This window comes from Portunus trituberculatus, chromosome 47 (genome assembly GCF_017591435.1).
Source record: "Portunus trituberculatus isolate SZX2019 chromosome 47, ASM1759143v1, whole genome shotgun sequence".
NCBI lineage: Eukaryota > Metazoa > Arthropoda > Malacostraca > Decapoda > Portunidae > Portunus > Portunus trituberculatus.
Window position 1 is genome coordinate 7,761,472 of NC_059301.1, and position 24,077 is coordinate 7,785,548.

A 24,077-nucleotide genomic window follows, 5' to 3' on the forward strand; every position below is an offset into this window, starting at 1 on the left:
TTGTGAAACCACATTGTCAGCGTCCACACGTCACGTGACTCACGTCAGATGTCCTTGAGCTGCACAAACAGGTTGCAGGGTACATCGTGTACCCACACTCGGGCATCAGTTGGCAAGGTGATCCCTCTATTTTGTTTTTGTTACTAGGTTAAGTTTACTTTGTTTTTTTCAGCTTGAATTTATTAAAATATAGTTTGTATATTCCATTAAATCCAGTGTAATGATACTGGTGAAATACGGCAAGGGTCAACATGATAGGAGCCTCTCGACGTAGAGGAATTACATTTTTGTTACTTTGCTAGTATTTTACTTTTTATTCATTATAAATTATCACAATATTAATATTTCTTTCAGTCTCACACATAAGAATGGTAAATGTGAAAAGAGAACAAGTTCGCTAGTACACTACAGTCCCAGGTTGAAGACGGACCGAAATTTGAATCTGCGACGGAAGAAAACCCGCGATTTGTGTTTGTAGTCTTTGTATGTGGTTTACGTTGCCCTTTTGCCGTGCTAGTGATTCTTTCGGTAGCCCTGTGTTACCTGGAGCACATATGGGGTACTGTGCCCTACTGTGACAAGGCAGGAGGTGGTCGTCAGCCTGAGGGAGCACAGAATTAGAGGTGAGTGAGTAGATGTGTCCTCGCCCGCCTAACAAACGCCTACCTGGACAATTTTACTGAGAGTCTTTGGTCAGATCGATTTGAGGTCTCATTTAAATCGTTGAATACGACAAAGAGTTTTAGTCTCTATGTAGGTGTTACGGTTCATGTTCATTTTGATTGATATGATATTTAGGTATACATGGAGCCCCTCACCTCAATGATTGCAGGTCTGGCTGAGAAAAGTATTAGCTAGAAATCTGTTTTAAATTCACCGATATTGCCTCTTCTTAAAGTTTCCTAGCTCGTTGTCTGTCCAGTGATGGTATATGAATGGGCTCTGGCTAAGTAATGGGTAAATTGGTACTATTCTAATGGTATTGGTGGTTAATGAGGCTTGGCTATGCTATTATGGACGCTGCAATTCCCATTCCTAATTGCAGTGTTTCTATGAATTGTGTTTCTCTATTTATGCACATATATAGTTCTATATATCTACTTAACAGTAAATATTCACTGACCCTCTGGTTATTCATCAACCTCTTGGATGATCTTATCGATCCCCATGGTTGATATTGACCACGTTGAGAAGCCTTAGTTTACATCAAAGCCATTATGGTTCCCTTCTTTTGTTACACTTGTAGTTCATGATGTTGATCATGCACTGAACAAGATCAGTCTTGTCTTCATCTACTGATAAAAGAAGATTGCTCAGCAATTTAGCCAACCTGAAAGTGTTATCTCTCAATTCTACCATAGTCCTGATTTTCAAAAAAAAAAAAAAAAAAAATAAGGTAAAGAAATAACCCTCATAACTATAGACCCTGTCCTGTTTGAAGACTGGCATCTAATTGGTTTTGTTACCCTTTGCCAGTTTCACCCTTTTTCAAGAAAAAGAAAGGATCACTTCTGTTAGTTGTTCAATCCCAGAGAGAAGCATTCTTGCAAAACTACAAGATTATTTAGATGCTAACTCATTAATGAATGTCAACCAGTGTGCTTTTTGTTCAGGGAAGTGTGAGGAAAATCCATCATTAACATGATTTTACTTCTGAGGGAATGGATGAAGCTAGTATGAATATTTCTCTCTCTCTCTCTCTCTCTCTCTCTCTCTCTCTCTCTCTCTCTCTCTCTCTCTCTCTCTCTCTCTCTCTCTCTCTCTCTCTCTCTCTCTCTCTGTGTGTGTCTCTATATATATATATATATATATATATATATATATATATATATATATATATATATATATATATATATATATATATATATATATATACACACACACAAAAGTCCTATAGTTTCCTGAATATTTCTTTAGAAGTATGGAAGTCTGAAAACAGTAAGGTATTTCATGCATCACGGATCTTAGAACAAGTTCTCTCCTCAGCTATCAGCAGCTCAACTTCTCTCCTCAACTATGAGCACAATCTCAGAACAAGTTTTTTCCTCAGCTATGACTACTACAGATATGACAGCCAAACAGCAGCTGCTGGAGGCAGTGGAAGGACACCAGGCAGCTTCTTTCCTCAGCCTCATTCAGGGCCATGTAAGTATTGCTGACCTTGCTCTGTGCTGATCTGGCATTGAGATTTATTTTATGTTTGTATTCTGGCTTTTTACCAGAACTATTTTCAAAACCCACAACTAATCATTAGAATCATGAAAAGAAACTCTTTGAAAACCCTACTAAACTTCCACTAAAGCCTATTCAAGTCAGTCAAACAAGAAATGGTGCCAATATATTAGAGAATGCAATTGAGGGCTTTAGTGATAACTGTTGTCACACATGGTGCATTGAACATGGACAAAATCAATCTTTATCTTGGATATTTCTCATGTGTTAAAAAAAAAAATTATGAATATTAGTTATGCATGGATACTTCAGTCATATTATTAAATAACAATTTTGTAAGTACCTACTATATTGAAAGAGCCAGGAGTGGGTAAAGTTTTAGGTGACACACTCTTGTATAATTATAATGTAAAGAAGTTTAATATACATTGATTGATTAAAAGAGTAATTTGTAAATAGGGAGGAATGTGAAAGCAACTGTAATGAGTGATGAGCAGGTGAGGCAGTGATGGAAGTGGTGGGTGTTGAAAAATAAGGGAGGAAAGAAGGTAGTTGTGTTTTTGTCAGATTGTAGGCTCATGAAGTGTACAAAAACTGAACTATTGAAGACTCCACCATGTATTTGGAAAGGAGCAAAAGTGTTAATGTCACAGCCAGTCGTTAATGAACCTTCTACAATGTTCACTGTGCTTTGAACCTTTCCCTCAATACTGATCTAGTAAGACTATCAGTTGGTGTATTTTGTAAGGGGAATGTCAGCAGATCAGTTAGTTGACTTACGGTTGAGAGGCAACACTGAACTGGAAGTGAGTGCTGATCTCTGACCATGACTACAGTAAAAAGAAATGAAAGTATTATGTGTTATTTATTTAGGGAGGTGGTGAGCGTGGGATCAGACAGATGTCCATGCGTAGGTTTGAATCCCACCACATACCACTTTGAAACTATGCCATTTGTCAAATGGTTTAAAGTTACATGTCACCATGATACGCAGGTGGTTGCACCGTAGATGTGCTTGGGTGGTGATATAGGCCCTAATGTGGGTATCACTATAAATAAAATTGCCTGCGCCACTAATGGGAGGAAACAACAGCGCTTCCAATACACTCTTCAAGCGCTATAGGCCGTAAAAAAAAAATAATAATAATAAATAAATAAATAAATAGAAAAAAAATCATCTGTTCCTGCATGCTCCTTGTGGAAGAGGGATTACTTGCAACCATTAGCCATGGAACATTTATATCTAAGTAAATAAACAATAGATGACCCTGATCTACAAAGCTGCTTAAGAATACGTATCTCTAATTATAAAACTACATCATAAAACACATTAGCTCACTTTAGGGACTGCAAAAAATTGATCACTCATGGCTGAATGTAACTCAGTATTGTATTTGTTCCTGTAGGAGAAGAAACGCAAGACTGTTGACCTGGAGGAAGTGGTGTTAGAGTTAAGCCGTGGTGAAGTGAAGCATGTGTGGGGCTGCCTTCAAGCTTGGACTGATGACCAAGTAACAGCCTTCGTGGCAGAACATGACACTCACAATGAAGAAACGACAGCCTCTGATACAAACAACAAAGACCAGGTATTGGCTGCTTATAAACGCATTGGTGTGTGTGTGTGTGTGTGTGTGTGTGTGTCTGTCTGTCTGTCTGTATGCATTCGCACGTGTGTGTATATTTCTTTGTGTCCTTCCAGCATCTATTCTTCAGATATTTTATCTTAGCGTTTTGGATTTGCCACATATAGATAATCCTGTAATGCCTCCACTCTTCTATGTTATCAAGTCTTTTTCTCTCCCTCTTAGCATAGAATAGTTACCCAAATAGTGTAGTAAGGATCTCCATGACTGTTGCTGTTTAGGCTATTTTGTTTCCTTCTGTTTAATGGTGTCATGCTCAATTAATCTAACATCTTTTCATGTGACAAACCAGCAAGACTAGGGCAAATCTTCATAGCTGTTCTTTGTATTCTTTGAAGCTTGAATGTGACAACACCATTATAGAATATTGTAGTCTAGAATGGATCATAGCCCTTTTACTTTACTTTATTTATTTATTTGTTTGTTTATTATTTTGCATGTGTGTGTGTGTATGTGTGTATATTCATATTGTGGCAGGTAATATACAGGTATGCAGAAAAGGGTGGGCATAGTGCTAAATTTCAAGCCTTTATTTAGTTATTTATGCCGTTGGTATGCTAGATTGATAACTACAGTGAGCTGTACAATAATAGGAAGATAAATGCCATGGAAAATATATCTTTAAAATTTCACCAATGAAAATAAAGTATTATTCTAAATAGATTATTTTTTGCACATTGAAAGTCATTTTAATCAGCTGGCTCTTATCTCATCAGGAATCTACAAATAGATACAATGAGAAGCTACTTGAAGGAATAGTGAAGTTTACCTACATTTACATCAGTGCCTTCAAGGATGCCACTACCTTCATCCCTGGAAAGATGATGGAGATGACATGTAAGTAATATCCAGATAGCATGATTAATCTACTTTGTAATTTCACTGACCTAATTTACTTGAAGAGAATAAATGAGTGGAATGTGGAAGTTGTTAGATAAACATCAAGTCTGGATTAATGGATGAATGGATGGGCAGTGTCAAGAGAACATATGAACGAGGAAGCATTTGCAGGTACTATGGAAGAGTGGAGAGCAAATGTGAGTGCATGAAAGGAGAGACACTCTTGAAAGTCTTGGTGTGAATTAGAGATAGGCAATATGGACAAAAAAAATTATCACAATAATTTCTGGCATTTATCCCAATAACAATAAAAGTGACGATAAAATTTACCAATTGAGCTGGAGCCCTGAAAACACTGGTGTCACCATCCTTTGCAGTCACAGTTTTTTCTTACATACTCTGTATATAACAGAGGTTTGCTCCACGTCAGACTTATTGTAACCAAACCAGTTCCAGATAATTGAGCTGGAGCCTTGTTTAGCAACAAGCTCCTTGCTCTCAGCTCTGCCTTCCGCCATGTTTGTTATGCTGCTTCATGTGAGCTGTGCTGTGTGTGTGGTTGCACACAAACAATGGCACCAACGGGATTATCGTTTTTTATTGCAAGATGACAAATTCTTACCGTGGGGGATTTTTTGACGATATATTGCAAACAATAAAATATTGTGAGGTTCTACCTTGTGTCCACTGTCCAGTCAGGTGTAGGAGAGGAGTTTGTTGTGGTACAGCAGGGGTAAATTAGCTGTGTTGTCAGGCCCTGATACAGAGATGTTTGCTGTGCTACTGACCTGCACATAGTGTGGTGCAAGGATGATTACTTTTCTTAATGATCTTAGGAATATGAATGGGTATGATTGTAAATTCCCACATAAAGATTCATGTTGGTTACATCCTTTATCCTTTGAGCATATTTGCTGGATGTTAACATGGTACAAGTATATACTTAGATGCATCTTTGCAGTGTTACTATATTCAATACTAGACAGGTGGTCTTCATATGGAAGGACAGCTATTGCATGATTCTTATACAATGAAGACTCAGTACTTGAATGTCTTAAAAGTTGAACTTTTCATTACTCAAATGCACGTGTTATCCCAAAGCTAAAATACCAGTATTTTGGCATACCGGATACCGGTGCACATCCCTAGTGCTGCCGCCACTCCACAGTTGAGAGAACAACAACATTCTTAGGCATTCTTCCTGTAGTTTTTCATTGTGAAACTTATAATGGCACCAGTGAGGCTTGTTAGTGGTGAAAATAAGGAATCTAGTGAGAGTGCAAGTGTTAGTGAGCCACAGCCCTCCAATAGATGGTTCACAGGAATCATACCAAGTTACCAGGCATTTTATATGGTGATTTGTCCTCCAACAAATAACTTCCCTCCTCCTCTGCACCCTTCTCCCATCCTCTTCTACGTTATCCATCACCAGCCTTCTCTTACATTAAGTACAAATCAAAATTATGAAAAAATATATTGAAATTTTTGTAAGCTTAAGGCTTTGCTAAAGTTAGAACAAATTATCTGATTTATACGTATAGATACTCAAACAACCATTTGGAACAAATTAAGTTTGAATATTGAGTCTCCACTGTATCAGTTTTTGACATTCTTCACCCAAGATATTTCATCAAGTCTTTCATTCTCTTTGCAGTGTTGCTGCACGAGATGCTGACAGTATTTAAAAGTTCAGTCAAGCTGGCCATCGTGTCCTTGTGTGAGCAGTGGTGGCTGCAGAAACTAGAGGCACATGACCTGGTGATTACCAATGTCCTCCCTCATATGTTGGAGGCTGCAACCAGGAAAGGTGCCCAGGTAATGTTTTCAGCCTCATCTTTGTGTTTGGGAGGATGGTGAAGGCATCATCACTGGTATCCAGAGGTGTTGATGTCTGCTTTGCTGGACACACACATCCACATACCACACACACACACACACACACACACACACACACACACACACACACACACACACACACACACACACACACACACACACACACTGCGTAGTGTAGTGGTTAGCACTCTCGGCTCACAATCGAGAGGGTCCGGGTTCAAATCCTGGGAAGCAGCAAGGCAAATGGGCAAGCCTCTTAATGTGTAGCCCCTGTTCACTTAGCAGTAAATGGGTTCGGGATGTAACTCGAGGGGTTGTGGCCTCGCTTTCCCGGTGTGTGGAGTGTGTTGTGGTCTCAGTCCTACCCGAAGATCGGTCTATGAGCTCTGAGCTCGCTCCGTAATGGGGAAGACTGGCTGGGTGACTAGGAGACGACTGTAGTGACATACACAATAATTTGTTCCAAAGTTCCTGTCAGAACCAAAATATGGTTTGTTTTATCTGTATTTATTCTCGCTTATGTAAAGTGCTATAGTATCTGTTCTCTAGGTTGCCTTTATATGCATATTTAGATTTTGTCTTTGGTGCATTAATGGAAGTAATGGCTGAGTGATATAAAATATGTTGGCACAATGATTTTGTATGTATATATATATATATATATGTGTGTGTGTGTGTGTGTGTGTGTTTTTTTTTTTTTCACGTCAATGGTACTGGCTGTGGGATGCAGCTTTGAGCTTAGAGGATGCCTTAATAACTGGCTTCTTTCTACATATAGTCTATACTATTGCACAAGTGATTGGAATATGGTATTCTATTCAGTTACTGCTGTTCCAGCATTAAAAGATTTTCACCTTTAGTTTAGTCAAACTTACATGCTTCATGGATAGCTACTTAAGACTTCCTTCATATAAGTAAACGTTGGTATTGTTTCCGTGCAGAGGAAGGATGTGGTGCGACTATGGAAGCTACACAGTGCCCTTGCCACCATTGACCTGGACAACCCTAACAAGAAGGAGTTTGTGGAGCTGTTAACCTGCTGCATCTCTTGCCCAATATTCCTGAACTGTGATGAAGGCATTAAATGGCTGCTGGGGCTGTTCTCGTGGCCCTCGCTGATACCACAACTGCACAAGGAAGTGAGGCAGGCCATCTCAGAATGTACCCGAGCTCACAGTGCCAAATACGGAGAGATATACTTTAAAGCATGGAAAGCCAGCCAGGGAGACACAAAGAAGGTACATGTCATTGGAGAACTTTGAAATCTTGTTAAGGTCTTAAGGGTAGAATTCCATCGCTGGAAAATCTTTGTTGGTGGATCATGATAAGTTTTTATTTTCCTTCATCAAACACACATTCTCTCTCTCTCTCTCTCTCTCTCTCTCTCTCTCTCTCTCTCTCTCTCTCTCTCTCTCTCTCTCTCTCTCTCTCTCTCTCTCTCTCTCTCTCTCTCTCTCTCTCTCTCTCTCTCTCTCTCTCTCTCTCTCTCTCTTCATTTCTTTAGCCACTTGACAAAATATTTGACCATACATTGCATAGCATTGTAATGAAACAGGTTCATCCATGTCTGTATTGTGATGTGGGTGGACACTTTCTGAATACATGATCCACCTGATTGCAGACAATAGAGGAGGAGTGTATACAGGATCTCATGTACACTGCCATCCATGCCAATCCCATGTCCTCCCGCCCCTCTGCCAACCTCCACCACTTGCTCCACCACATCCACAGCTACAAGAACCATCGTGCTGCCAGCAGTCTCATCACTGACCTTTACCAGCCCATTCTCTGGAGGTCCTTCACTGTGAGTTGTGTGTGTTTCTGTTAATTAGGAAATTACTTATTCCATGAGTTCTTGAGATATTTAGTATATCATTCAGCTAGAATTGGGATTTTTATTGTTTTCCATTTCTCGTTTCATTGTTTATAATTGTAAGAATAAATCTTATATAGATGACTGGTAATTTATAATTAGTAGAATCTTCACATAGGTGACCAAGATATTTCACTATATTTCATCCCTGTACTGGTTCATGTTTGTCTAACACAGAAGGTGCACTAATGTTCAGAGTTTCTGATGAATAGATACTGGTCACTATTTCTGTTTTACATTGCCTCTTTTCAGCAACATTTAAATGTACCAGGTTTGTTAAATACAAATATGCACTGTACATTTGTGTGACTTAAACAGGTATTAACCTCTTCACACCAGGACAGATTTTTACATCTTAAAATACATTCAGTACCACACACCACGGCATCAGTGTATACATACATCATTGTTCATACCACTCCCATCAACAAATTCTTGTCCTTGTAATTGATTTCATATTTATTCCCTCATCTGTCAACCATTGTTTATTTATGAGGTCATCTTTGCAGTCTTTCCACTTCTCACTCAGATAAGTCACATGCGCCTGAAGGTAAATCTGAAGGCGAGAGCAGCATACTGGAACTAGTGACTACTTTTACGATGTATTTTTGCCAACTGTAAGCCCCAATGAGAGATGGTGTGGGAGTGATTATTGACCACATGGGTGTGAAGGAGTTAAGGCCAGAACTCCATGACTTAACTCTTATTGAGTTTTGAAATATATTGAATGCTTGATCTTTGTTGTAGTTATTTTCTCATAAAATGTAGTTTTTTGCAGTATTGACATTGATTGGTGTGCCTGCAGGTAGCCAATGGGTATGTGCGCATGAATGCCACTGGACTGTTGTGTGATGCCTTTCCCTTGAACAACTACAATCTGAGCCAGGAGGAGCAGAGCGACCTTTTAGAGAAGCAGTACCACACTCTCAAGACTCTGCTGCTGGACCCGTGCCATCTGGTCCGCATCACTGCTGTAAAGGTCAGTCACCAGTCACTAGCTTCACTCACCAGTCTCTAGGCAGCAGGCCACCTGCTGCCTTATGCCGTAACACGTTAACTGTGTATTCCCTTTTTGTAGTGAGCAGGTGTTTCCCTCCTAGTGTATCTTTTTGCAACTGTAGCCCAATCTTGTTAGGGTGACCAGTCTTATCTCCCTGTATGAACCCATTGATTCTTTCAAGTGTACAGAGCTCATATACTTTTTTTCCCATATTAATTTTGTCAGATTTGCCTGGAATGTATTATTCAATACCTAGTCTTTCTCTGAACAGCATTATGCTCTCAGGTACAGCAAGTTATTGCCAGGTTTGTAAACAGTTTAAATTTTTTTAACAAGGGGTCTTATGTCATACAATTTGTCCTGAGGATTTTGATGAGTAGTTTATAGAAAATCTCAACTCATTCCCTTGACATTGGTTTTGGTATAAAAAAAAAAAAAAAAAAAAAGGACTCATATAGCCCACATCTGACCTAATAAAGCTTGAAAGGCTTTACAAGTAATCCAATGTAAATGACTGTGCCACTTGAAAGTAATCTTGATCTACTTGTTCATGTTGTAATATAATTATTTATTTGTTTTTTATTTATTTTTTTATTTATTTATTTTAATTTTTTAATTTATTTATTTTTTTTTATTTATTTTTTTTTATTATTATTATTATTATTTATTTATTTTTTATTTTATTTTTTTTTTTTTTTTTCTCCCCATTATTTTTATGGGCAGTTAGACTATATCATTGATGTGATCAGACTGAAAAAAAAAAAGCACTTGTGGAGCATCTCAGATACATTTTGTTTCCACTTCATGCTTCCCAGTAAAAACATGCATGCATTGTTTTGGTTGGGGACAGGCTCCATCCAGATAAAATGCCATTGTCTCCTTGACTTTCTCTGTATCATTTCCATCCAGCATATCAGCTTGCTCTTTGTCTTGTCCCAGCTGTGCTTTCCAAAGACAGGCCATCTTCTGAGTCGTATGTGTTGATGTAGTTGACAACAAGTTCAATTATCTGAATTATCAGATGAGATGTGTGAAGGAAACCATTGTCTTCCATAAAAGTTAACCACTGGCAAGGTAGCAAAAGGGAGATTCCACAGTGACGGTGAGGATACAGAGTTGCAAATCTTGGTTTACATGTTAAAAGAATATGTTAGGGTTCCCTCTCTTTCAGTTTTGACTCCGAGGACAAAAGTAATGTGGTGTTTAGCAACTAAAAGAAGAATAGACAAACATTTGTTAATCTTGGTGAAGTGATTTGAGTCATGATGTTCATGTCCTACCTCTGGAGTAGTGTATAACCAATTAATCCTCTATTGTATGTGTTGCTCAAAGAAGTGTATCTTCCTCTTTCTTTCAGGGTGTGTTCAACATCTTGTGTAAATATTGGATCATGGTACCCAATGAGGTGATCAAGGCAATCTTCAAGACACTCCTCACTGTACTGGTCTACGATGTTACCACAGCAGAAGTGCGGCTGCAGGTCATTAAGGTAAGTTGGACAGGTTACTTTTATGTTATTATTAGTAGTAGTTGTAGTTGTAGTAAAAGTAGTAGTAGTGGTGGTAGTAGTCGTTATTATTGATGAAAATCTTTAAACACAGGACACTGGGTAAGAGCATGAAGGAATAGTGTTGCCCCCTGTGTTGTATGTTGCTGAAACTTGGAACATTGGAGTAGTGAACAAACAGTTAAATGTAATTAATAAAAACAAAATGTTTGAAGAATTTATGTGTTGTAACATGGTTTATGTATGTGGAGAGAACTGAGAACAATAAACTAGTCTGATATGGACAAGTAACTTACAGATACACTTGTTAGGCATTTCTAGGGAACTACATGTTTAAACAAGCCAAGACTACTAGGTATTCTTAGTCTTATGTTCAATCTGTCAATTGAAAGTATTGTGGTTGCTGTATTAATAGTTATCTGCTGTGTGTCCAACAGGGCCTGACGTTGCTGCTGGGCTCAGCAGATGCTGTTCCCTTCTTGATCCAGGTGTTGCCTCGCCTCGGGGATGTATTTGACGATGCTAATCATAGGGTGCGGGAAGCCTTTGCAAAGCTGCTCTTGAAGGTGAAGGAATCTCAGGCACTCAAGTAAGTCCCATGAGGCAAAGTGCTTCAGTCTTTTAAGGAACATTGACATTGGATGGAGAGTGTATTGTGTACTGTGCTATGTGTAGGAGTGTTTGTACTGAATTATGCTCATGTTGTACTGGCTTCATGTCCACTTCATTCCTAATATGGAAGACGAATCTCATGGCATTTTATGGCTAGTCTTTTCCAATTTATCGATATCTTTTTGTGATTGTACAGGTTCTTGATTACTTGTGTCATCATTATCACCAGCAGCAGCTGCTTCTGTAAGCCAATTGCAGGACAAAGGCCTCATTCCTTCCGCCCACCCCCACCCCCGTCTCTCTCTCTCTCTCTCTCTCTCTCTCTCTCTCTCTCTCTCTCTCTCTCTCTCTCTCTCTCTCTCTCTCTCTCTCTCTCTCTCTCTCTCTCTCTCTCTCTCTCTCTCTCTCATGGAACTACCTATTGTATATCTATAAACTGAAATATTCTGGTATAATCATTTTTTTAGCGATGCACATAATAAACAACAGAATATTTGGCTTGAGTTCAATGACTGGGCTGGCTTCTGCACAGGAAAGGTAGTTTACAAACTTAGCTTGTGGGATCTGTACCTTGATCTTCGACTCACATGGCCACTGTCTGCCCTTAGGTACTGGGACATTGTGCCTGTACCTCACCTGCTGCATCGCCTGGAGCTGGACAACCCTAAAGTGGCTCAGCATGTCTCCCGCCTCCTGCTGTCATCCTTCCATCCCGCCAGCAAGAGTGATGAGGTAGTGGAAGGGTGAATGAGTGCTGAGGGACTGATTGGGTGTTAGTGCTGGGTGGTTTCAGGTCTTCATATTTATTCATGGCTGTCTTTTTGAGCATACATGAGTGTTTATTTTAACCTCCTCAATACTGGGACATATTTTTACCACAAGATTAGTGTAGGATTAGACCATTTCATCTATATAAGGAAGGGTTTTTGGAGGTTAGAAGATTAGTGGCCAGAGTCTTCACTATTTCAACCCCCACATAAGTTTCTGATGCTGTGGAAAGTCACCAAATAGTAAGCAGAATAAATAGGGAAATGCATCACAATACTGAAAGGGTTAAGGGCTCTTCTTATTCATGGCTTGTCTTTTTTGGCATGCATGAGAGTTTAAGGTCTCTTCCTACTTATGGCTGTCATTTTGAGTCTCAGGAACCAATTCTACTTCCCCAGAACATTTTGTTGTCTATATGTTACTTTTTAAGAATCATGGACACACTGTTCCCTACTTCATGAAACAGTTTTTTTCTACCTATATTTTTTTTTTATTGGTGCCTTATTTACTTATATATTTATTTTTTTATTTTATTTTATTTATTTTTGTATTTATTTATTTTATTATTTATTTATTTATTTATCTTTTTATTTTTTGGGGAGCTGCTGTCATTCACTACAGCATCCTTTCACCTTTGCCCTACCTTCTTCCTTGCTCTTAAACATTCTTTCCCCGTCCCCATCTCTCTCTCTCTCTCTCTCTCTCTCTCTCTCTCTCTCTCTCTCTCTCTCTCTCTCTCTCTCTCTCTCCAAAGCAAGTGTACTAAATTAAATCTTCAATCCATTTACCAGGAATTGAATTACCAAGAACATTTTTCATTGAATAAGTTTTATTTCGATGACAGGAACTTCTGCAGCGTTCACTGTCACTGCTGGAGGAGAACCGCATGGCTGCTAGAAAGTTTTACCAGTATGCTGGCTCCATGATCAGCCTGCCCAATGTAGTTCACTTCATGTTGTTGCTGTGGTTGTGTCTCTCCAATCACATAACATTGCATCGGCAGCAGCAACAACAACAACAACAACAACAACAACAACAACAACAACAGCAGCAGTCTGATGATGAAGGTGAACTACTTAGGTTTCAGATTGTGTTGATGTTTTTCTTTAATGAAATTTTTTGTGTGCTTTATATTTCAATACACACAGGTACTCATACTGTATTACTTTTACATACCTTTCTTCCCATGGTATAAGTGATCATTATCTCATGTATGTTGTCTTGATGCCTCTATAGAAAATGAATCCAGTGAAGATAGTGGCAAGAATGACTCTGGGAAGCGGCGCAGACAACAATCCGTCAGAGGTGGCCGGAGGTGTGAACGGGAATCCGTAGTGTCCACCAGTAATAAAGAAAATGCTGCCAGAGGTAAGTCCAGTACAACTCAGTGCTGTCAGGAAGCTGGATGGTCTCTGTCAATGATTTTGTCCTAAGAAAGATTGTGGTGAGTTTTTAAAAGTGACATTACATGCTCAGCATCAGAAGTGTTTCAGATTGTAACAGAGTAAACTGTATATCTTTTGGCTTATTAACTGTAGGCTTACTATTTCTGTCTTTCATCCCAGTCTTACATCTCTGGCCTGTTATCTCTCTCTCTCTCTCTCTCTCTCTCTCTCTCTCTCTCTCTCTCTCTCTCTCTCTCTCTCTCTCTCTCTCTCTCTCTCTCTCTCTCTCTCTCTCTCTCTCTCTCTCTCTTGTTATCTCTCTCTCTCTCTCTCTCTCTCTCTCTCTCTCTCTCTCTCTCTCTCTCTCTCTCTCTCTCTCTCTCTCTCTCTCTCTCTCTCTCTCTCTCTCTCTCTCTCTCTCTCTCTCTCTCTCTATGTAGCTTTATACTTTTCTTCGTAGCAACAAAAGCCACAAATGAAAGAACTATTTAACTGCAAACAATGCTGCCAAACTTAATATTATTTTTATCACAAGGCACATTTTCAGTGTGTCATGTCATCAGCAGCCATGGGGTTCCTTGTATCATCACATAATCAATTTTACATTATGTTCAGTAGTTCTTGATGATTTTGTATATTGAAATACTACTACATTTTCATAGTCATAGTTATAATAAACCTGTCAAGTGCTTATTGCTTAAAGGCTAGCTTCATGAAATGCAGTTGTGCATGTCCACCTGCTTTACTCTACATATTGTTTATTGTTTGGTTTCATATTTACAATGTGGGTTTTTGGATGTGCATGTGTAAATGTATTTTTTTTTTTTTTTTTTTTTTTTTTTTATATGCACATGTGCCTGTGTCTGCACTGAGCTTATTTATGCATGAAAGTCTAAATTGAATTTTGGTTAATTATATTTTTTTCTTTTATTTTTCATATGTTTATGCATTTTACTATTTTCATTTGTTTGTTTATTTTATTTATTTATTTATTTATTTAGCTTTTTTTGTATGTGTGATAATTGCTTGGGAAGCCACTAATTTTGGAGACCTCATTGGTGTTGTGTGGGTGTGCAGTGTGAAGAGGAACTGTGATGTTACTAACCAGCATGTGTTGCAGCTGATGGGACAGTGAGCAGCAAGACCTCCATCCTTAGCAAGGACTTTGAGACTTCCAAAGGTAACTGTCTGTGTGTCAGGGCATTACTTTGAGACAAGGGAATGGTAAGTTAACATTTTAAGCAGTAAGAAAGCAACATGCTATCATGAACACTTTTATACTGATGATGGAATGACCTATTGTGCATACTTACAGCTCTGTATCTGATACCTATTTTTAAGAATTTCACAAGGCAATGACTGATGGAAGAGTCTCCTTATATTCTGCCTTTTCTCTTAGTATATTCTCTTGCATACTTTGGTATTTTACCCTCCCATTTTGCTGGGATGTTCTTATGTATCCATGGCATGCACCACACATATATGCTCTCTTAACTACCTGTGAGTAAAGCTTTCAGTCCAATGTATAAGAAATAATACTTAAAGAAGAATTGATTTTGGGTGGCAGTAGCACAACATTCATAGTCTGCCATCAAGTGGACTGGAGACCACTTGTCATACTGTTTATTGTTCAATTTCAACTTGCTGATGATATAAAACTTCATGATATGCCACTTTTGATTTATGCAATCATCTAATTTCTTATATATCTATTGTTGTTATTGTTATTATTATTATTATTATTATTATTATTATTATTATTATTATTATTATTATTATTATTATTATTATTATATACAAGATAACATGGATGGTAGATTTACTTCTTGATTATACAGGCTTATGGTACTAATAGATTCATGGTCTTTTGCAGTCCTTGCTGGAGCTGATGAAGAAAAAGAAGGGGAAGAAGAGGAGAGTGAGGAGGATGAGGTGTCCCCTTTAGACAACCTAGATGTACTGTGTGGTATATTGGATACAGTGGGCATCTTGTGGGCCACCAATGCTCACAGGTTGGCTAAGCCTGAGAATAACAAGTACTTGGAAGCTCTCAGGAATAAGCTATCCAGGAACTATCAACATTTCTTCAAGTACTTCAAGGTGAGGAACAGAAATGTTGAATCAAATCCCTCCTACTAGAACATCTTTCATAGTAGATATTTGTACAGTGTTGTGAGTTACATAAGAAAATAAGGGAAACTGCAAGAAACAGTCAGACCTACACAGCAATTCTTGTCCTTGTATTAAATTAAGCTTGTGTACAGGGGCACTTATTTTTGTTGCCACCACTGGACAGGAACACAAAATTTTGCTGCCACTGTACTGGTCCCTAGCACCAGTGTACTGGTCCCAAGTACCAGGTACAGACCATGTACCCTTTCTGTCTTCCCTGGGACAAGTCAAAGCTAACGGGATAAAGAAAATTGTAAACTTAATGATGAAAAGTAACAAAAATATACTTGCACTCTCTCTATCATTGGCAATGCCCTTACAACAAAAAGGTACACAATGAGCACCAGTCACCAATTGAGCACTTCTACCACTACCCTATGTGACCTGACACATGGCCTACGTAGGAGCTAGGGAAACCATGTGAACTCAACTGACAGCCTGCACAGAGCCGCGTCCTAGCATCTCCCTCGTCACTCATCTCTCAAGTGCAGAGTATAAGGATTTTTATGCTGGCTCCTTAAATGAGGATCTTAAGGCTTCCCACTCTCTACTACGACCAGTACACTTGTATCTTTATAGAATATAGGATTTGTTTTAACATTCCCTCCATTGAAATCAAGGCAATCCAGAGTCCAGATCTTATTCAGTGGAAGTTCTCTCATAATTGAAATGTTGATACTACCCATGACATTTCATATGGCTCAACCTATTTGTGGCAACATTTGAAATTTAGAAAAGTTGTTCCCAGTCCAAAACTGATTTTCATACAAACATTTTATCCTGAGGATCCTTCATTATTCCACTTGTTATAAATCACCAAGTACACTAAACACAAAGTTACTCCAGTGTGTAGTACAGATACATCAGAAATCTGCATCCACAGTAAAAATGCTATCTGTAATACTGCCCACATCTGCATTGTAACCTTTAGTCAGTGGTAATCATCTATTAAGGCTGGACCTGGTTGCTCACTCACAGCACTGATCATCAAGGCATGACTTTGCACTTAGTTTTGAATTCAGAAGTATTATTTCTCATTTATTTATTTATTTATATTTTTTTCATGCACTTCATATGAAACTATAAGGAAAACTTCTTATAAATAACAAGAATGGGGAAGATGTGTGAATATTAGTGAAAGAACATTGTGAAATATGGCAAGCATTTGTAATTCACATGATTTTTTTTTTTTGCTTTGAATCAGTGAAAGTAATAATGTGGAGATAAACTTGTCTCACCCTCATGGTAGGAGTGACATACTAAACATTGTTCACTTTTGCTTGTGGCAGGGTAATGCTGATGCTTCACAGACACTGCTCTATATTGCAAGCTTTTTACCCAAGTCCTTGGTGCCTACTCTGGTAGGACATTGCATGTCCCAGCTCAAGATGGTTCAAGTTGAACAAGTTGTGTCTGTAAGTATTTGGCTATGCTGTCTGTGAACTAATTACTTCACTTTCAAGTTGATGCTTAATTTGTGTAAGAAATCAAGGTGTTAAGATAGAGTATGATATAACCCTTGGAAGTGTGTGGTGAGGCAGGGGATATACACATACAGCTTGTTTTGACTACCAAACTTTTCCTGTGGCATTTTAGAAATCTTTATCATTATTTGTGATTAGATCATTTTTACAAATCTAATAGCCAAGAAATGTAGATGAATATGTTTAGTGAAATTTTTCATAAAATCCACCTTGAAGCATTAGATTATGAGCAGTTTAGAGTCAGGTGTGAATTTTAGATATTGGTTACTACACTTCAAACAAAGTAGAAGGTGGTGAAGATTTGAAGAGATGGTGTTGTATGGTTGTGAGGCCTTTGTGGATTGATGGTGCTGATAGTGTCAAGTATTATATACTATGAGGCTTGCAGACAATACTTGCCAAAACTCTCCAAATGGTGTTGATAGACCATCAGGTCATGGCCTGCACCCTTCCAGCAGCCATTAGAAGGGTTGAGAGCATTGGGATGGAAATTGGGAATTGTATATGTCCTTATTATGGTGCACCTTACTGTTTTTCTGTAAAAGGATGTTTAGGAATAAGAACTGTCCTTATTTTTACATAACAAAGTTTTCTTAGAGAATTAAGAATTTTAGCAATGTTGCAGTAATATTCCAAGAACAGATGAAATATTTACTGACATTGCTGCATCTTCCTAGGGAGGGGACACTTCATACAAGAGTTTTGTTAATGCTCTGTGTAACTGGAAACATGGAGATAGTCTGCTGGAACTACTCTCTGAGTGGCTGGAGGAAGGCTTCAAGAGTGGCTTAACTATAAGTAGTAAGGTAAGCTGTGTTGCAGGACACTTGCATCACACTTAAGGGTAAATCATTTATAGTGTGTACATAATATTTGATGCATTATGCTTGGAGTATGGAAAGGGTTATCTGATGACAATCTATACGATCTATGTAATGCATGTTCTCAGAGAGGTGGCTGTAAGAATCTCTCTCTCTCTCTCTCTCTCTCTCTCTCTCTCTCTCTCTCTCTCTCTCTCTCTCTCTCTCTCTCTCTCTCTCTCTCTCTCTCTCTCTCTCTCTCTCTCTCTCTTTCTTCTTTTGTGTACAAAGGAGAATGGGGGGTAAGAACACACTGACTTCCCTTTCTACCTTGGCAGGAACGGAGGCACAGTAGACGGCAAGTGAGGTTCTGTGAGACCAGCACCCCCAAACCCCAGGTGGCATTACACATTCTTTGTCACATCCTGGAACATCCGATTAACAGAGTCTCCATGCTGCAGAGACACAGGGCACACCTACTGGATATTGTGCAGGACCTCAATAAAATCAAGGTCAGTGTTTGGTGGCAGCAAAGATTGTGATAAACTTCAAAGATTCATATAACTAACTAAAAACACCACACATGTTGAAGAAAGAGTTACAGCAATCCCTAGCCATATTGTGTGCTCAGTACATTGCAAATTTTTTTTGGATGATATATGTAAATTCATGTCTTTAGTGTATACAGGTGTCCCTCGGTTAACGATCGACTACTTAACGATATTTCGCTCATACGATCCCTCCAAATTAATCCCTATTTTTTGGTTAACGATCGCCAAAATTCGGTTAACGATCGGATTGACCAATCGCAATCGCGATCGCAATCGCGATCGCAGCGCCTCCATCCACCCGCGGCCCGTGCAGTAAACACACCACAGTCTTTCCCGCTGTTTTGATTGTGCAACAACAACTCTATCACGCTCGCTCTAAACTTCTTTTTGTGCTTATTTGTGATCAAGTGAACTTAGTGATGGCTTCCAAGCGACCCAACGATTGTTCTCCACCGGGAGATAAGGCTAAAAATCGAGAAAGAGCATTGGCCTTGATATTAAGTTGAACATTGTGACTCGTCATGAGGGTGGTGAAGGGGTAAACTCTATTGCTCGTGCCCTTGGTTTATCTCAATCAACTGTATCAACAGTTCTCCAGAAAAAGTACAAGTGAAGCAGCAGGCCAACCAAGTCACAAACCTGCACAAACACACAACAACTCGTAACAGGGAACCGATTATGGAAAAATTGGAACGTTTGCTGAGGCTATGGATTGAAGACCACACACACCGCCGCATGCCTCTTTCTACCCAACTCGTTACTACTAAGGCACTGAGCCTGTGGGAGGACCTGAAACCAGAATTCAACATAGGCGAGACAGTGTCCTTCAAGGCCAGTAAGGGGTGGTTTGAACGTTTCAAACATCGTGGGAGTCTACACAACCTCAAGGTTAGTGGGGAGGCAGCGAGTTCGGATCAACCGCTGCAAACGCCTTCAAGCCTTTGCTTAAAGAGCGCATCGAGGAAGGAGGTTATTCAGCCAAGCAGGTTCTAAACTTTGACGAGACAGGCCTGTATTGGAAGAAGATGTCATCGAGAACGTTTATAGCAAAGGAGGAGAAGTCGGCACCAGGATTCAAGGCATCTAAAGACAGGTTAACATTATTGGTGGGGGGGAATGCCGCTGGTGATCTTAAGCTTAAACCATGCCTTATTTACCATTCCCAAAACCCAAGAGCTCTGTCTGGCTATATTAAGGAATATTTGCCCGTAGTATGGAAGGCAAACAAAAGGGTGGATGACGACTGTTATCATGCAAAGTTACGTGACAGGATACCTCTCCAAATTCCTAAAAGAATATGCTGCCCAAAACAACATTGCTAACAGATTTCTCTTGCTGTGTGACAACGCCCCAGCCACCCAGAGAGCATGAATGACTGGGCAGATAATATTGAGGTCATGTTTATGCCCCCAAACACAACTGCCCTCATCCAGCCGATGGACCAAGGAGTCATCGCTACTTTCAAGGCCTATTACCAGCGGCGCACCATGAAACAGCTGTTGGCCTGCATTGACACCCCTGACAAGCCGACCATGAAACAATTTTGGAAGGATTATAACATTAAAAAGGGGATCGACAACATCGACGAGTCATGGAAGGAGGTGTCCAAGTCGGCAATGAATGGATGTTGGCGTAATTTGTGGCCTGAGTGCGTGGAACGTAAACAGGAAGTCCCTGTCGATGTTACAGCAGTAAGGAAAGACATCGTTCATATCTCCCATAAGGCAGGCTTCAATGAGGTGGACGAGAATGACGTACAAGAACTGCTGGACAGTCATTCTGAGCCTCTCTCCAACGACGACCTCATGGAGTTGGAGAAACAAAATACTTTGGAGGAAATGGAGGAGGACAAGGAGCCTGAAAGAACCCTCTCCGTCAAGATTTTCGAGGAGATTTTTAATCATATTAACCAGGCCATACATCTTCTCCAGGAGAATGACCCCAACCCAAACCGAAGTAATGGCGTGACTAATGCTATAGAAAATGACATGAAAGTGTATAAAGAACTATTTGAGGCAAAGAAAAGGATGGCAAAACAGACAGTCATCTCATCTTTCTTCAAACCACTCACCGCCCAAGCAACCCCATCCACATCCCAAGCAACCCCATCTACCGATCAAGCAACTCCATCCACCTCCCAAGCTACCCCATCCACCTCAAAAGCAATCCCATCTACTTCCATAGGAGTCATCTCGTCGTACTTCAAAGTTCGTCCTGCTACCTCGAAAAAAACTCCACCCACTTCCAAAACAACTCCATCCACCTCCAAAACAACTCCACCCACATCCAATCTATCCTTCACATCCACCGTAACCTTGAGTGACGATGAGGAGAGCCTGGATGACCCACCCCCACTGGAAAACGTATTCTCTCAAGAATTTGAAGGGTTTGAAGCAGCTGACCGAGTTTGGGTCGGTGTGGGCATGATGAGATTTAATCCTCCAAGGCCCTGTGTCCCTCGGGGCACAAAACAACACACTACGCATATCACATCCACTCCTCAAGGTAAGTACTACCAATTCTAAAGGTGTAAATAACAACTAACAACATAGAAAGTGTCGTTTATTTACGCATCGCGAAATACATGTATGTAGTTGATAATTTCAAATCCCTCAGTTAGCGATCGTTTCGGTTAGCGATCTGTTTTTGGGAAACGTAACCCTATCGTTAACCAAGGGATACCTGTACTATATAGTAGAGAATTTCTGTGGTCAATAGGCATTTATATATTTTTAGATTTTTATTAGTTCTGTGGTAAAATAAGCATTTTCTACCTTTAAAGTTCATAAACTAATTGATAAATATACAGTACAGTACTGTATAAGTCATTAATTAAGATACATTAAAAGAAAATATGTAGTATACCGTGGATCAATAAATATAGACTGGAAAACAAAACCCAAATGGGGATTGAGGGAGATGAAGAAGCCTGTACAAAGCATATAGCGGCGGTGCATGACGCGGGATGCTCCTGTATTCCTTAAACACACTGGGAAAGATAAGAGAATATTGAATTTTACTAATGTAGAAATTTTAATAATACAACTAACAAGTACAAGTTAATCTTGATTTAAGGATGCACTATTGTTATGTATTTATTTGTTTGTTTATTTATTTACTTATTTATTTATTTGGTTAGTTATTTATTTGTTTATTTATTTATTATTTTTTATATTGATTGATTTTTTTATTGCAGATCACAAACAAGTTGGTTATATTTTTCTATTTGATGTATCTTTACGTATTAAGTATTGACATTTGTAAATGTCTTTATTCACAAATTTGGACAAAGGACAAATTATACATCAATAATTCAGAATTCATAGGTATTTATGTACTTGTATAAATAGTCGTTGATTTTCAGGACCTGATTACTGAACGGTTACTTCATAACGAGGAACTGTCAGACTTATGCTGTGATACATTTTGTGTGAGTGTTGGTCCCTCTACCTGCGGCTGGTAGTGGTGTGTCATCACAGTCCCCCCAAGGAGCCACCAGGGAAGCAGAGTAATGTACAGGAGACAGAAAGCCTCCTCTTTGACAGTCCAGCTTGTGTCCTAGAGTGTTTGGAGTGGGCCACAAGGTAAAGGTGGTTTTTTCCATATGTTTTGTGTATACTGGTCTATTCCTGAGGCTTTGCTTAAAAAAACACTGACAAAATTGATTCCAAAATCTCCTTCATAATAGGTGGGCTTTGAGTATTTCCATATCATGTCTAGTTTTCTGAGTTGAATGAATTAACCAAAGTGACATGACCTTTCCTCTGCAGTACATTAGTGCCTTACCTGGGAGAGAAGAATGGAGGCAAAAGGAAGCTTCAGGACACAGAGGAAGCCTTCACCATCATCACCACTTTGCTGAAGAGTCTTGTCACATCCAGCACAAACCTGCTCATAATTGGAGCAGCAAATATTCCATTTGTATATATGCTGAATGATTTTCTTAAGATCCTCATAGAAACAGGTAAAATTTTAATTTCAACTGTATCAAGAACCTAATCCCATCACAGATGTAAAGAAAATGAAATTAAGAATTGATTGAGTTATGTTGAAAATTAATGGCCAATATAGATTTAGGATGATGCAGGAGAAACAGAATCCATTGGCTGTAGTTTTTATGTCAAATTTTAGAAATCTCTGATCTTTTATGTAATAGAATACATATACACTCTCCTTTAACTCTTGTATACCTTGAATACAATATATCTGACAGATAGCAATGGACTCTTCTGGGAAGAAGGTCTATGTCTGGCGCAGGAGAGCTATGAGTTTCTGTGGGTGTATGAGTCAAGGGAAGAAGAAAGGGATGAGACTCTCATCACTGGCTGCCAGCTTGCAAACATTTGCATATCATCTATGTCAGATTACTTCAAGCATCATGACCAGTTGCCTCAGGTACTTGTGACTGCTGCATACCCACACTACACTGTCACTGTATGATTAATTTCTCAAACTTAGACTGATTGGTTGACTCCCATAGTCCTTGTTATTGGATGGTATTATTATTATTATTCATTTCTTATTTAAACTTTGCAGCAATCTGAATTGAACAACACACTAGTGCATCTCTTGATGAGCATTGGGCAGCGTTCTCGACAGGACCAGAGATATGTGCTGGAACATCTGATGTCTTGTGTGGTGGAGCATCTTTGCTGGAGGATAGAAAAGGTTGATTTGATATACAGTATGATTCTCTCTCTCTCTCTCTCTCTCTCTCTCTCTCTCTCTCTCTCTCTCTCTCTCTCTCTCTCTCTCTCTCTCTCTCTCTCTCTCTCTCTCTCTCTCTCTCTCTCTCTCTCAGCAAATTATCACAAATTAATGGTTTATACATAAGAAAATTTGATTTCTTTGAAGTTCATGTTGAAAAATGAAAATACATCAACATTTTCCTTGACCCATAGTTTAATAACACCAATGATTTTCAGAACAATGGAGTGGATAAGGAAGCAAAATGTGTGCAACATTTGGGAGGTTTTGTTGCTCTGCTGGTGGGGACCTTCCAGAAGCAGAGCAAACTTTCCATAGTAGTAATGGATGCATTCAGTCACTTTCTCTCCACTAATATTCATGTAAGTGGTCACTAGAATTTGTCAACAGCACAAAATGAAGAAATGAGCATCGTGAAAGATTAAGAATGAAAAGTTAATTGTGGAAATTTTTGTTCCCCAGGACATGACCTCTCTACTTGCTGCCTGTCACCTGCTTGAAGTTTTGCTGCAAGACAGTGGCAAGATTTCCCGTTACAGCTTGAAGCAGACAGTAGTAGCAGCAAATAGTGTTATATCAGCAGTTGCTTTGCCTGAGAAGGAAAGTGAAGAAGCAGACCAAGAGTCACCACTCAATCTTTATAAGTAAGTTCTTCTACTCGTATTATTCATTGTTTTGACACTGTGGTTTGAGTCGTGTTTGAATTCTCTGATAGATATAACAAGAT

At 39.1% G+C, this 24,077-nt stretch overlaps 1 protein-coding gene across 1 annotated transcript in view; it reads left to right on the forward strand.

Moving 5' to 3' along the window:
• LOC123498022 (condensin-2 complex subunit G2-like) overlaps nt 1-24,077 on the forward strand; it is a 25,405-nt gene continuing 1,328 nt past the window's right edge. The window contains 26 exon segments of the mRNA XM_045245096.1: nt 1-117; nt 355-623; nt 2,051-2,145; nt 3,579-3,758; nt 4,532-4,652; nt 6,310-6,470; nt 7,433-7,729; nt 8,113-8,295; nt 9,170-9,343; nt 10,722-10,853; nt 11,309-11,460; nt 12,092-12,215; nt 13,096-13,318; nt 13,488-13,619; nt 14,757-14,816; nt 15,510-15,736; nt 17,098-17,223; nt 17,970-18,098; nt 18,431-18,604; nt 22,008-22,068; nt 22,071-22,227; nt 22,414-22,607; nt 22,857-23,038; nt 23,180-23,311; nt 23,569-23,712; nt 23,813-23,994. Coding sequence (XP_045101031.1) covers nt 2,053-2,145; nt 3,579-3,758; nt 4,532-4,652; nt 6,310-6,470; nt 7,433-7,729; nt 8,113-8,295; nt 9,170-9,343; nt 10,722-10,853; nt 11,309-11,460; nt 12,092-12,215; nt 13,096-13,318; nt 13,488-13,619; nt 14,757-14,816; nt 15,510-15,736; nt 17,098-17,223; nt 17,970-18,098; nt 18,431-18,604; nt 22,008-22,068; nt 22,071-22,227; nt 22,414-22,607; nt 22,857-23,038; nt 23,180-23,311; nt 23,569-23,712; nt 23,813-23,994 — 3,740 coding nt within the window. The 5' untranslated portion in view covers nt 1-117; nt 355-623; nt 2,051-2,052.